Source organism: Solanum lycopersicum, chromosome 4 (assembly GCF_036512215.1).
Source record: "Solanum lycopersicum chromosome 4, SLM_r2.1".
Lineage (NCBI taxonomy): Eukaryota > Viridiplantae > Streptophyta > Magnoliopsida > Solanales > Solanaceae > Solanum > Solanum lycopersicum.
This window is the reverse complement of record NC_090803.1, coordinates 6,485,154-6,500,360: the sequence shown is the minus strand read 5'-3', so window position 1 is coordinate 6,500,360 and position 15,207 is coordinate 6,485,154. Positions and strand designations below refer to the sequence as shown.

Sequence of the window (15,207 nt, the reverse complement as noted above, 5' to 3'; positions counted from 1 at the left end):
AAAGTTTTTTTCACATTCTTTTGATGAATTTGGAGGTCATATACCACACTAATAATTTTTGCATCCGAATGGATGTAATTCTAATTACTAACGAGTATATATATATTGACAAGATCAAAACCTTGAACCCAAAGATTTATTTTCTTGAAGAAGATCAATTAACTTTCAATATTGTTTATTGACACCATCTTTTCAAAGAATGAGTCTACAGAAGACACAAGAAATGTTACAAAATCATATTCGAAGGAAGTAAATGTCCTTTAACATTTACTAAGCCTCTGAATCTCTTTATTAAATACATTATCCTTTTCATTTTCTAGGCCTTTTAGACCCTTCTCTAGACTAGTCAAGTCTAATTTTACAGTCCACATTCATATGTCCTTTTTTAATTCTTTTAGGAATAAGAACATGGACTTTGACTAGATATCCCACACTTTAAAATATTTCAAGTTGGATTTCCTTCCTTTCCATTTCTCATATGGAAAAGATTGTATTCTGATCAAACCAAATCGCATTCTTTTCTAAAAAGACAAAACTTTTTGTTGTTCCCTTTTACAGTAAGGATAGTTCCTCCACACAAGTTTTGTGTAAACCCGAACTTATAAATAATGCATTCATCATTTCTTTCAATGTTTGATTTTTCATTAGATTGAGGTGAATATGGCAGTAGTTTGATGGATATTCCACTTTCCAAACATATTTCTGTACAATGAGATTTATAATCTCCATTCTTATCACTTCTTATATTTTTTTCACACTGATTTTCAACTTTGATATTACATTGTCTGGACATTTCTATTGCTTCATCCTTACCATTCAGCAAATAGACATAGTCATTTCTAATGTAATTCTCAATAAAATCCCACCATGAGATGGTGTTAACTTCATATCATAAATGTCAGTGTAAATCAATTCTAAGTGATTAGAATTCCTTTCAACAAATCTATAAGAATGCTTGACATACTTAGATTCCACAAAAACTTGACATTTTTATTTATTGCACTCAAAGTTAGGCAAAACTTCTAAGTTGATCAGTTTTCCTTACAAGGTTTTGTAATTGACATGCCCCAAGTGTTCGTGTCACAAACATTGACTCAAGCAAGTAAGAACAAATAAAAATATTGAGTTTGAAAAGCTCTTCGCGATGTAGTTTTTTTCTCACTAATATTTTGTTCCTATTTCTTACAATTTTGTGTGACACAAACATTGTTTAGATTGTCAAATGTCCTTTTCAGAAGGACATTTCCATAATTTTCAATATGATTGTTATAGAACTACCCATTAACAAAGTTTCATCGGGTTCAATAAAGACAATATAGTCCAAATGTTATTTTTGCAAAAACATAACAAATGACTATTCACCAATATTCACATATTGTCTATGCAAATATTTTTATTATAATAGACATATCTTTTCATGAAAAATCACAACATTTTAAGTGATATTTTTTTTCCATAAAAGAACACAATTATTTTGAACAAGTATATATATAATTTGGATGTTTCATACTAGTCACACGATATACTAGTAATAAAGAAACTCAACAACCACAATACCAAATATACTCCAAGAATTTTGTAGTATAACATATACAAAAGTATCATTGAATTTCATATATTTTGCTCCAAAGTTAAATTAGACACCAAGTCTAATCATAAGCAAATAACCCCCACATTTCAAATTTGATCTCAAAAATATTTTAAAAGTATTTGAAAATAGTTTTTCCACATATTTTAATGTTGGAAACATTATTCTACGAAAGAATTATGGTGCTGCAATTCTCTTTGACAATGTTTACACAATGTCAAAGTTCATTCCATAGAGACACAAAAAGACAAATTTTAAGTCACTGGTAGTTTTTCTCTATCATAAATAGACATACCACTTAGTATTTTAAATACTAACAATAAGGAAAAAAATTGTACAATTTATTTCTATATTACATTGAAGTTTATAGAAAATCAAAAGTACAACACTGACTTATTATGTGAAGTTTTCATATTGTTCAAACCAATTGCATAGTCAATTTATCCAGAGTATAAAACCACAAAAGTTTTTAGTCTACAAAAATCAGACACACTAACATTTCTTATGGAGTACAAAACTACAAAAGTCTTTTTTTTCCCTCCAAACAGTATAACACATATTCTTTATTATATAGAAATGTTTTTCTTATCAAATAGTCTTCCAACTATAACATTTTGACATACTATTTTATCAAACATAAATATGCATCTCTCATTTTTGCAAACTAAAGAATTTTAAAAGCAACAATATTTGCGAAGTAAAATTCATTCCACAACATATGGTTTGCAGATCTTTTTCCAAAGATGTAACATAAGAAAAAAAAATCAAAGATGATAACTTAGAAACTATTTTCCTCCTTAGATAATTTAATAAGAAGATTACCTGGTAATCTTTAAACGGAATACCATAAAAAAAATTGTTACATTCTCACTTCGACCTTGCTAAACAAAGCAATGAATTATGGAGAAGTAGTGCATTTATCTTCTACTTCCATGATCAGATTCTCTCAATCAGTAGAATACAAGAAATACTAACAGTATATTAATTTCCTTAAGATTATTGTTCATCTTGTATCCCAAACATACTTAGAACAAAACTTTGAACATCTTTGTAAGACAACAAAGTTTAAGAACATTTTCACAACTACAAAATTAAAACTAGTAGCAAAACTAAAATCAGAAACAGATTTGAAAAAAATATACGAAATATTTTTTTTAAAGAAGAATTGTTGTTAATATGTGTCTAAAGAATCTTACTGATTCCAACAAACTTTGCAGAAACACGAAGTTACCAAGTTTAATGAACCAGTGAAGAACAAAAGAATAGAAGAACTGAAATTAATTCACAAATCTAAAATTTGTAAAACACGTACCAGAATCTGGAAAACTTTTAATAGGAAAAAGATCAAGTTCACTGAACTCACAGTGTCCCCTTAAGGAAATTATTTCCCTCTAGTATCCGAGGTTTGATTTGGAATATGACCTCCCAGGGTAAAATGATCTCAATCACCAGAGTATAGATATCAAAAACTCCGGTGTCAGTGAACCACTCAACGGCAATAAAGTACACTTAGAATACTATCTTTAGTAGTTGAAGAAGATGTCCATGAAATTTTTTAAAAAAATGAGAGGAAATCCTTCAATTTATAGAAAACAAAGGGTGGTGCAAAAAGGTTCTTATTGTGCCTTACCGGAAAGGTCACAAAACTTTGGAAAAGTCACAATCTTTCAGAAAGGTCGTTACCTTTCATAAAAGTCGCAACTTTTAATAAAAGTCACAACTTTTCATAAAAATCGCAACATTTCATAAAAGTCACAACTCTTCAAAAAAATCGCAACTCTTCATTTTCTATTTACACCTTTTTTAAAACCCAACAATATATACCGTTTAGAGATGATGATGATGATCAACTAGTTGTTCCCTTTTAACGCACTGCAATTTGTAGTTTCTGTTTTTTTTAGCTAAGTTTGTGGGTTAATTGCAACTGGCCAACTACTTGGTTGAATTAGTTGAGTGTGTCAACAAAACTGTGAGGGTATACGAAAATCTCAACTTGGACAATTACGTGTATTTTATAACAAACAGGCCAAATCAAAGCATCTAAGCACCCCTTAATTTGGCAAAAGTCTATAACTGCTAGCTATTTGAAGTTTGGTTGACTGCTTAATCCATAATTCCATATACAAATTGACTAACTTTGAGACTTCAATTCATTGACCAGGTCAACAAATCCTTTCATTTTGTTATAATAGAAAATCTACCCATATGGATTGGGTATTATTTTTTGGGTATACATATATCCAAAAGTATAATATTTCTTTCGTTTAAAAGAAAATGACTTTATTTTTTTTTTATTTAAAAAAGAATGATCTATTTCCTTTTTTAGTATAACTTTAACTTTAACTTTGCACGTGGCATATTTAAGATATTTTGATAAATTTGATATAACTTTAATTTAAAATCACAAGATAAATGTATTTTCTTTTTTTTTTTAAACTTTGTTTCAAGTTAAATTAGATCATTCTTTTTAAAACAAAAAAAAAATAAAAAGACGATGAATGGAGAATAAGCAAGTGGCTTGTTGCAAAATGGGGTAATAGATAAAAAGAAGACATGTAATTCTTCACATCCTCACACTCCCAATCAAGATTTGATATATGACATATAATTATGAATATATTTTGATTTTTTTGAATTTTATAATAAATACACTCTATACACGTTGATATAATACACTATATATATATACTTTTTTTGTGAAACCTTTAATAGTTACCACCATTCACATAATAATAGGAAATTATTTTGATATTTTGCATAGGTTAGTAAAATTTTAAAATTCGTATCAAATACCTTTTTAACCTTGACATAAATTAAAATACAAAGAGAGAAGTATTAAACAATTGAGATTTAGAATATGTGGTTACATGTTACAAATAGTTGTCAATAAGCTTTATAGTGTTGTGAAGGGTACTAACTTTTATTTCCTTTTACTCGAAGAATTATTCTCTTTTATATCAGTGAGGATGGTTTGTTTATTCTTTTGCATTCCAGTATGGTGTTTGGTATTTATTTAATTCGAACAATTTAAATTTAAATTAAAAAATTTTACTTTCAAGGTGAAACGTGTCTGATCAAAAGTAATTTCGTTATTAGAATTAGTATTTGAAATCTTTGAATAAGCATGTAGAGATATTTTTGTATTAGAAAAATAATTTTTTTTCTCATTACGAATCAATGAAAAAAATTGTTATTCAACTTGTATTATAAGGTTAGCCTAAAACGACAGAAACAGAATAAGATGAAACAGAAAATAAATAAAATACAAGAAGTAATCCGAGTCCACAGAAATTACTGTGTGTCCTTAAGAAAATTAATCTCCTCACTGTACCCGAGGTTATGGATTAATTCTCTCAAGATAAAACGGATTAATCCTGTTAAAGAAATAGCGGTACCTTAAATTTCTTTAATTTCAGCGAACTTCAGAACAGGAACAAGTCACACAGACTCAATCGATCGACACTTTGATTTATTTGAGAGAAAAAATTTATGTAGAGCAGGAAAATTCAATGTTTGAAAAACCAAAAATTGACTTTCTTTTATAGCCATTTTCAGCAAGAAACGTGTCTGTTCAGACCCGTTTTATCCAGAAAGTTGTGTCTTTTGAGAAAAAATAACAATTTTTCGAAAAAATGTGTCTGTTAGGAAAATAACGGCTTTTCAAAAAGAGTAACAACTTTTCGGAATGTTACATTACCGTTACCCGCAAATTTATAAGAGATAATATTAACAAGATTTATTTGATTTAACAAAAACTGATTAAATAAATTTGGTCCAAAAAATTTATCAATCACTTTAAGAAATAATGGATGTGTTTCCTTATATAAGGACAACAATTTCCCTTTCTTTTGCCGATATGGGAGAAATGACTTTTCATTTGCACTTTGCAAATGACTTATCATTTTTCCTCCAAAATAGTTTCTCACTTTTCATATTTTCTCTTTTCTTTTTCCATTCACACTTGCTAAACCCAACAAAAATTGTGTTATAAAATATAATTTTTTCACCTCATTTGAACTAACATACTGAGAAAACACATGGTGAAAAATAGAGATTTCCATTACTCTACTAGTCAAAGTGTCTAATACATGTTTAATCTTTGCACTAAACTAAAACCATGACATATAGTCGTTGTACGTTTGAACCTTTTGTTTGATGTGTGTGGAAAAAAAAATGTTATTTCAATTCATTATAGTAGGTTCTCTAATATTTAAATTTTGATCTATATATAGAGTATAATTTTTCAATGACAGACGTTTTTGAATAAATAAATTTTAAACGAAAGGAGAAACAGTTTTTCCTTCTAATGGCAAGAAGCTAAAAATTGCTGCTTTAAAAAAAACAGAAGTAAAAGTAGAAAATCATATTCTTTTCAAGACAAAAATATCCCTATCATATATACTTATTTATCAACGATCTCTTAAATATATTTATTTTTGTGTTGGATTTATTTTGTGAAATAATATTAAATTTATTTTGCTTGATATTTTTAATTATAATCAAATCAACAAATAAATATTATATCAATATTTAATTTTTTTTAATTCATCTATGTGAAATATTGATTGAAAATTTAAATGTATTTTTTAGTTTTTTTAAAAAATAAATTTTTTATAATAGATATTTAAAATAGTTTCTTTCTATAAATAGTCTTAATATTAAAATTGCATTTATACTTATCATTTTTCGTAATTTGACTCTCAAAAGTACTTTCTAGAAAAGCTTATCCAACCCAGTTTGCTTATGAAAAACACTTTCAAATAAATTAATTAAAAACAGATTATTTTTATTTCAAAAGCACTTTTCTAAAAAAATTATTTTAAGAAAATGTTTCTAAAAATAAACATTTTTTTAAACAGCAATGTCTAACAAGCTTTGAAAATGATTCCATTCTCAAAACTTCACAAGTAGAACTCGAAATTCTTGATTTAAACATGTAGAGATATCTTCACAACTAGAAACATAGATGTTTCCTACCCAATACCTTCGAAAACACATAACAAAGCAAAAAGAGTTCCATTTCCATTACTCCACTTATCAAATTTTTTAACAACATTGCCTCTTTTACATATTCAATCTTTGCACTAAACTCATATCATAAATTGGTAACATAATAGTTGTTGTATATTTGGACCTCTTGTTGTTTGTTTGTGTGTAAAAAAAAAAAAAAGTTGTTTTAGGCCTTGACAGGTTCTGTGGTAAGTCCAAATCCAAAAGGGAACAAAGGGTCATAATGTAAATCACCAACATTCATAGGGAGTTGATCAACAGTCTTGAACCAAGTCCTTGCTAGTTTTCCAGTAAAACCATAATCACCAAACAGGACATCAGCTACACCTTGTCCTTCTGTTCCTGGTAGCCAAGCTGCTACTAGTGCATCCATTTGAGCTAGGTAGGGCTGGATCACGACCGGACGGCCCGTGACAAGCACGACGACACATTTCACCGAGGCACATACCGTGGTCATGATGTCTGGACCAGGCGCGGGGATTGTTAAGTTTAGGCTGTCACCAGAACCTTCCGCGTATGGGGTCTCTCCCACCACGACTATAGCGTAGGAGAAGTTGTTGGACTTTACGAATTCGCTATCTGGATTTTCCTTGTACACAACCTTTGTTTCTGGATCTACTGTGTTCTCTATGGCTGAGAGGATTGTAGTACCTGTCAAAAAATTGTTGCAAATTGATCAATGTACTCTTTTTAGGTAGGTTTATCAAAGGGCATGTCCGGTTAACTCAATAAACGGGTCATGACTCAACCAAATCCATCCGAAGATTGTCAAAAATCAAGACAAGTCCAGTTAAAGCGGATTGGATTAAGCAGTGGATTATCACTTAACTCGTCCGATTTTAGTTAGGGCCAACTGAACGAACCATACCTTAATCCAATAGGTTCGTAGCCTGACTTGTTCAACTCAAATTCGGATATATAAGTTGAGGGTTATGTTGCTTAAACTTATCAGAAAATGTTGTTGCGCTTGTGTTGGATTCTTAAAAAATGCAAGACTTTTGGAGAATCAGACATGCACATATCGACATTTTTGAAAAGTCTGAGCAACGTTGAGGGATAGGAAACGTACCAGTTGTTGTGTTTCCGCTAAGTCCTTGCCATGTAATGGTCCATCCACCACATTGGTACCCCATATTGTTAGCATGGGCTCCTGCAACTAATATATTTGTTGCTTTTTTTGGAAGTGGCAAAACTGGTTCATCTGCATTTGCTCCATTTTTCAATAAAACAAGTGACCTTCTCACTGCTTCTCTTGCCAATTCTCTATGTTCCTACGAGATTGTAACACAACAAAGATGAGTTCAAGATTTTACTTTTTTTGAGTTTATAGGGAAAACGATCAAGAAATGGAGCATCTCTGTCCTTCATTTGACCTGTTGGTCTAGTTTTACCCCTATCGTTAGAAAAAAGTCTTGGTTTTTCCTTTGACCCCTAAAAGAGCTCCAACGTATCTTATGTTGGAGCTCCGTTAATGGCAATGAGAAGTACGAGACAGTGTGAACGGGCCAAACATGTAAAGGAAGGCAAATCGAACAATTTAAAACATTTTCCCCATCATTTATCGCAACACATTGAACTTACCGGGCTTCCAAGATATTTCGTCAAACTATAATCAGCAAGAGGGTTCTCAAAGAGTCCCATTTGGAACTTCACCCTGAGAATTCTCTTGACTGCATCATCGATTCGAGTCATTTGAACAAAGTTGTTGTTCACTAAATATGTTAAACCATCAATGAATTCTGTATAGTTGTAGGGCAGCATAACCTGCAATATACAACCAGGAAAAGAACAAACATTAGTTCTTCAAAGGTCATGTAAATCAAGTCGAAACTCGTTCTTCATGTTGTAAAATCGTGTGATAGTACGAGACAGAGTCACTAACCATGTCAATGCCAGAATTGACACCTTCAAGAATGGAATATGTATAGTTTGTATGCCAAGGATAAGTAAGCTTATCAATTCCTGCCCAATCTGAAATAACAAACCCCTGAAAACAAATTCCACAAACATTCAAAAATTAGTCATCTTGTTGCATCCTATGTTGCTCGGATCCTCCAAAAATGTCATCACAGTCGTCTCGAACTTCCAAAACAATTGCATTTTTGAAGGACTTAAATTTGAAATCCCATCTAGTTGCATCCTATGCTGCTCGGGTCGGTCAAAACTATCATAACACTAACATCAGATCCTCCAAATTTTTTGAAGAATTAGACACGAGAGCGACAAGACTTTTGAAGGTTCCGAGTAGTATAGATTGCATCTACTCAACACTACAATGTTGCTCGGATCCTCCAACAACGTTTCCACACCATGTCAAATCCTTCAAAAATGTTGTCGCACTTGTGTTAGATCATCCACAACATTCCCTATCAGACGATCCTCCAAAAAAACTTTGAAGGACGTAAAACAGTACGACAACATTTTTGGAGGGTCTAAGCAACATATATAGGTGACAGCTATTGAACACTACAAAATGTTGTTGTATCCGAATCAAATACTCCAAAATAAATGTATGTATGAGAATCCGACATGGGATACAACAACATTTTTGAAGGATCCGAACAAAAATTCAAGAAGAGAGGAGGAATTTACTCTGAATCTAAGTGTGCCTTTAAGAAAACCAGTAACCATTTCTTTATTTGCATGCATTCTGAGACCATTCCAACTTGAATAGGAAACCATGACAGTAGAAACACCTTTGATGATTGAACTATAGTAACCTGCCATATGTATACTAAGCAAACCATGTCTATCAATAATTGTATTGTTTTCATTGATTCCTTTTACTGTCCCACCATCTCCTACATAATGCTTAGCACAAGCAGCCACTTTTTGCCTGTAACAAATAACAGTGATGAAGCCAGAAATTTCGTTAAAATGCACTCGAGGTTTAGCAACAACGACAACAACAACATACGCGTTCGAGGTTTAGCAACAACAACAACAACATACACGTTCGAGGTTTCGCAACAACAACAACAACATCATACATGTTTGAGGTTTAGCAACAACAACAACAACAACATACACGTTTGAGGTTTAGCAACAACAACAACAACATATACGTTCGAGGTTTAGTAACAACAACATACACGTTCGATGTTTATAACAACAACATACACGTCCGAGGTTTAGTAACAACAACTAACATACAGGTTCAGGGTTTAGTAACAACAACATATGCGTTCGAGGTTTAGCAACAACAACATATGCATACGAGGTTTAGCAACAAAAATATACGCGTTTAAGGTTTAGCAACAATAATATACGTGTTCGAGGTTTAGCAACAAAAATATAAGCTTGAGGTTTGATAACAACAATATATGCGTTCGAGGTTTAGCAACAACATACGCGTTCAAGGTTTAGCAACAACAATGTACCCACTCGAGGTTTAGCAACAATATACGCGTTCAAGGTTTAGGACTTACGTACAGAACACATTTTTTTACTTATATATACAACATAATTTTCTGATAAAGGGTGTTCAACAAACTGTCTTTTCACTCTATGTAGCTATGTACATCATCGTATAGGGGTAATACATAGATGCTACATTAGGCCTCAACTTGTTTTGAAGTTTCATATACACTTAAATTTTTAAAGGTGATAGAAACGAGTCTAGAATTTAGACTTGATGGATTCAATCTTTAAGGTTGGTACTTTTTACGACTTTTAAACATGTTTGTACTTCATCCTAGGAAGTGTCTAACACGTGGCACACACAATACAACATGTGTCGTAAAATAACCAGACACGTTAAAACACCATACACATTACAACCATATTCTATAACAACAATAAGATACTATCTATAATTTTATAAGCAGGGTCTGGAGAGGAAACATGTATGCAAACGAGTGACAAACACCCACATTGTATATATTTAAATGATTGTTACCTTCCAACATTATATATATAAATTTTAAATTGAAGAATAATATATTAGCTAGAATTCTTAGTTTTTTGTATTACACATCACCCCACTCCCCACCCCTTTTTTTTGTTTGTTTGATTTCTAATAGTTGGAAAAAGTGGTCCATGTGACTAAGTCTATGTCATGCTACAAAAGCCCATAAAACAAAATGTCTTTGTGTCACAATTCAAATGGACCAAAAAAAATTGAATTCTTGCACCTAGTTTGTTACACAATTCTTGTCTTTTTTCTTATTGGCTCTACCTCTATTTATCATAATCACATGCATACAAAAACCATATCATATTGCTATATATAATACCAAAATAGCTCCAAATCACATGCCTTACTTTTATAAATCAGTTACCCCACTTTTTTCCAACTTCTAAAAACAAATCATGAACTCCAACATATTTTATTACTTTTTTTATAAAAAAAAAAACACTAAAAAATAGGAATAGTGATCAACAACTTTTGTCATTAAACAATAAAAAAGTAATTTTATTGATGTTAATTTTATTTAACGATGAAATAATATGAATTATAAAAAAAATTATTAGTTATAATTGTTTAGCAAATATAAATATTGAATTTTGTAGCTTATTTTAATTTATTTATTTATCATGGTGAAGTCAAAAAAATCTATTACTGACAAAAAAGGATGAGAGTTGGATAGGTGGAAATTATCTTTTTTCAAGAAAATTACATTATACTATATCAAGTTGAATATTTTTTAATAAAAATTATAACTTCATATGTTCACATAAAATTAGTTAATTTACAATAAATTCTCGTTGGATATTAGAAAAAAGATAGTACAACAATAAGAATATATATATATATATATATATATATTGATGAAAAGTGTTAATGGTTTTAGGAAATTAAAAAATATATATTTTTCTATTTTAAAATAAATTGATTTTTTTATTATTTAAATTAAAAAATATTAAAGTTAAAAGTATAAAAATATTTTTAAAAAATAAAATAAAATTAAAAATAATTATTTTGATCAAATTCAAACCAAATTTTTTGGCTAAATTTTTTTCCCCCCACTATATATGAGACAAGAAATCCAATAAAGTCAAAAGAAAAAGGCTGACTTAATTAATCATTATTGTAAGCATGTGTATTGAAAAAAATCATTGAATTCAAGGTTATGGACTTATTAAAATCCATGTGAATTATGCCAAAAATATCTTTTGTGATCAAATCCACATCATGATTAATTATGAAGAAAATAATTCAAACATTATATGTACACTACTACATGAACCAAAAATTGAAATAGCTAATAATGTGTTCTTAAATAACAAATAATTTCACCATTAATTAAACATAGATATACCAAGAAACTTATATATGAATTAAAATTACTGAATTTTATCGAAGTCATCTCTTATCCTCTAGCTCCTCCTCTAACGGCTACAAGTTAACTAAGTGAATGAATTTTACCTTTTTTATTGATCGATTAAAAATATTATCAGTATATATAAATTAAATTTCGAAGGAAATAAAAAAGAACTTACTTGTTGGCAACAAAAGGGACTCCTAATCTACCATTAGAAGGTATATCTCCTTGTAATCCAGGCACCATTTCACTCATTGACCTAACAATATTTGGATCTTCACTATAACTCTCATAACATCTGCCCCATCTTGGATCTCTACAAACCTAGATCAACAAATTTAAAATTAATACGATATAAAAAAAGATTTAAATTATATACACGGATCATAATATGAAAAAAAATACAAGTAGTATGAATGTGCTACAGATTTAGGGGGTAACACTTCCCTTCAAAAAACGACTTTATTTACATGACGCGAATCAATTCATATTTTTTGTAAATTCTTTTTAAAAGAAAATCTATATTTTCAGACTTTTTAAAGATGTTATCATATTTGTGTCAAACTTTTTAAACGATATACTATTTTTGAAGGATTGAAACATGTACGTGGCGATATTTTTTAAAAAATTCGAACAACGTAGAAGAAAAATACTAGAACATTACCGCAAGACAAGGAGCAAAAACATATGGAATTCCAGTAGCTCTAGCTTCTAATGCAGTTGCAGATCCAATCTTCTTCACCAATTGAGGATCCCTATTAATTAATTAACCAAAAAAAAAAATTAATAAAAAGTTAGCTTATTATCAATTTATGACAAAAAAAATAACAGTCCGATACATGAAATATTTCACGTTAATAAAAAGCTAAGTTAGAATTTCAAATTTATGAATTTCGAACAATTGAAAAGAGACATTTTAATGAATTCTGAATATATTAATCGAGGAGATCTAGACTAAAGCTATTAATTTCAGCCGAACACATAGGGTAACACCTAGGGGGTGTCTGATGGAAGCATTAATAGCTAAATCCTCAACTCGAACATGTGACTTTAAAGATAATTTTATTATTGTTCAGAGTAAATTTACCTTGTTACTCCAAGAGCAACATTATGAGGAAAAATTGTAGCTTTATAGACATTATTGTTGCCATGAACAGCATCAATTCCATAAATCATAGGTATCCCAAGTCTAGTTGATAATGAACCTTTTTGAAAACCATTTATCATATCAATCCAATCTTCTGCTGATGCTTCTTTCTTTGGCACACTTCCTCCACCACTCAACACACTCCCTGCAAATTAAAAAAAATGAATTCGAAATTCAGAATCAATTAATTTTGTCAGTTTCATCGAAAAATTGTATTATAGATTTCACATAGCAAAATATTTGAAAATGATCACTTATTTGTATAGTGACGAATTCACAATTTAGAGTTAGAAAATTTTGTAGAAAAGTCATAATTATCAAAGGTTCAACTGAAATTGTTTTATCAAAAAAATTATATGGTGTATATATACAGTTGAATTCACATAGCAAAATATATTGAAAAATGGTTTACTTCTGAATACAAGAACGGAATCAAGATTTAAAATTAGTGAATTTCAGTCTTTTATAACCCATGACATCCTACAATAAAGCCAGATTTATCAAAAAGGGATTCAACTGAAATTCACTTGGCTAGAAAATCGATAACTCGTATAATAAAATATTTCATAAAAAAAATAGACTCTTTCATATGTTTATACGTACATAAGGGACAGAGCTACAATATTAGAAAAGGGTTCAAATTAATTCACCTAGTACCTTTTACTTAGATCATATATTTGTATTAAGAAATACTAAACATATAAAAGGACTAAATTATGACATTTGTAACTAAAATCGAGCTATGAATTCAATAATTAATTCAGAACTCATAAATTTTAAATTTTAACATCACTTCTAATTTATAACAACGAATTCAAAATTTAAAAAATTAGTATCAAACTCATAAATTTTAAACCACCTCTAACTTATAAGAGCAAATTTAAAATTTAGAATCAATAGATCCGACCAAACCCATTGCCCCCATTCACAAAGCCACATTTATCCAAAATAAACTCAAAACAACAAAATATCTTAAACAAACCCTATACAGTGATGGATTTAGAATTTAGAATCAACGGGTCTATGTAGACCCGCTGTCACGTCTAGTCTAAATCCGTCACTGTCTATTTATTTATTTTTTACCTAGGTAGTACTTGTTCATAACCTCTGGAGTTGCAGCAGTACGATCAATTTGTATCATTTGCCCAATTTTTTCCTCCAAACTCATTCTTTTCATTAAATCTTTGATTCTTCTGTTTAAGGGCTTGTTTGGATCTTTATATGTAACGTATTCTTCTGCATTTACAGCTAAAATCATCCAACAAAATAAAACTAGAAAATTTCTCATCAACAATCCCATTTTGGATCTCCTCTGCATTTTTCCTTCAAAAAAAAAAAACCCAAAATTAGAAAAAAAAAATATCAAAAAGATTAAAAACAGAGTTAAAAATTTTAAATTTATGAGTTCTGAATTCTACGAGAGATAATCTAGTAAGTTCAAAATATAAACAAAAAAAAATCGGTATAATTCCACGAATGAAATCTGAAAAAAATAGAATGTATTCAGACTTTATCTCGATATTTATAAATACAAACTTGTAGCTCCGCCCCCTAAATGCAGCCTCCAGAATTTACTTTTTTATTTTTTGGTTGATTATCTGAAGATAATTAATTTTTCTAAAAAAAAAAAAAATTTAGAGTAAACCAAAACAGAGCAAAACTTTGGAAAATTTCTCTTTTTTTTTCTTCTTTTCTTTTTTTTTTCTATTTTCAGCAGAAGGAATACTAACAATAAAAATATAGAAGAAAATATATATTGAATTTTGGAACTTACAGATAAAAATGCAGACTCTTATTTTTCTGTTGATAGATATTTTTTTGGGGTGGATGAAATTAATTTTTAGGACTGTTTATATGGAAGGTTTAAATAGGGAGAGAGGCTATAGATAGTACACTTTTTAAAAAAGAGTTTATAGATTTTTTTGTTTTTATTTTAGCCATTTCGCATTCGAGAATAATCGAGCAAATAATATTTGTTTATATAATTTGTTATTATTTGACAAATATTTTTGACGAATATTTTAAATTTTCAAATGCTAGTTTTTTTAAAGTATTTTGGTCAAATCTCATTATTTGAGATCTTTTAATATTTGAAATTTATATTGAACTTTCATCTTTTTACAAAACCACCTTCTATAGTAGTTGTTTGTGTTGTATTACATAATTTTGTATGTGAACATTAAAGTAGTGATGAAATA

General features: G+C 29.6%; 1 protein-coding gene across 3 annotated transcripts; it reads right to left on the bottom strand.

The window, feature by feature from the left end:
• Positions 1-6,590: 6,590 nt before the first annotated feature.
• LOC101247513 (uncharacterized) lies at positions 6,591-14,959 on the bottom strand. 3 transcript variants are annotated; one of them, XM_004236574.5, is made up of 10 exons: positions 14,784-14,959; positions 14,093-14,332; positions 12,950-13,154; positions 12,527-12,617; positions 12,041-12,186; positions 9,191-9,434; positions 8,481-8,585; positions 8,180-8,362; positions 7,668-7,869; positions 6,591-7,249 (listed from the first exon to the last, which is right to left on the bottom strand). In XM_004236574.5, exons 2-10 carry the CDS (start codon positions 14,325-14,327, stop codon positions 6,765-6,767), a joined length of 1,896 nt encoding a protein of 631 aa, XP_004236622.1. In that variant the 5' UTR covers positions 14,328-14,332; positions 14,784-14,959; the 3' UTR covers positions 6,591-6,764. The 3 variants fall into 3 exon arrangements, with proteins under 3 accessions (XP_004236622.1, XP_010319196.1, XP_069153128.1); XM_010320894.4 differs by lacking the exon at positions 14,784-14,959 and adding an exon at positions 14,519-14,774; XM_069297027.1 differs by lacking the exons at positions 14,093-14,332; positions 14,784-14,959 and adding an exon at positions 13,869-13,960.
• Between the last annotated feature and the right edge of the window lie 248 nt (positions 14,960-15,207).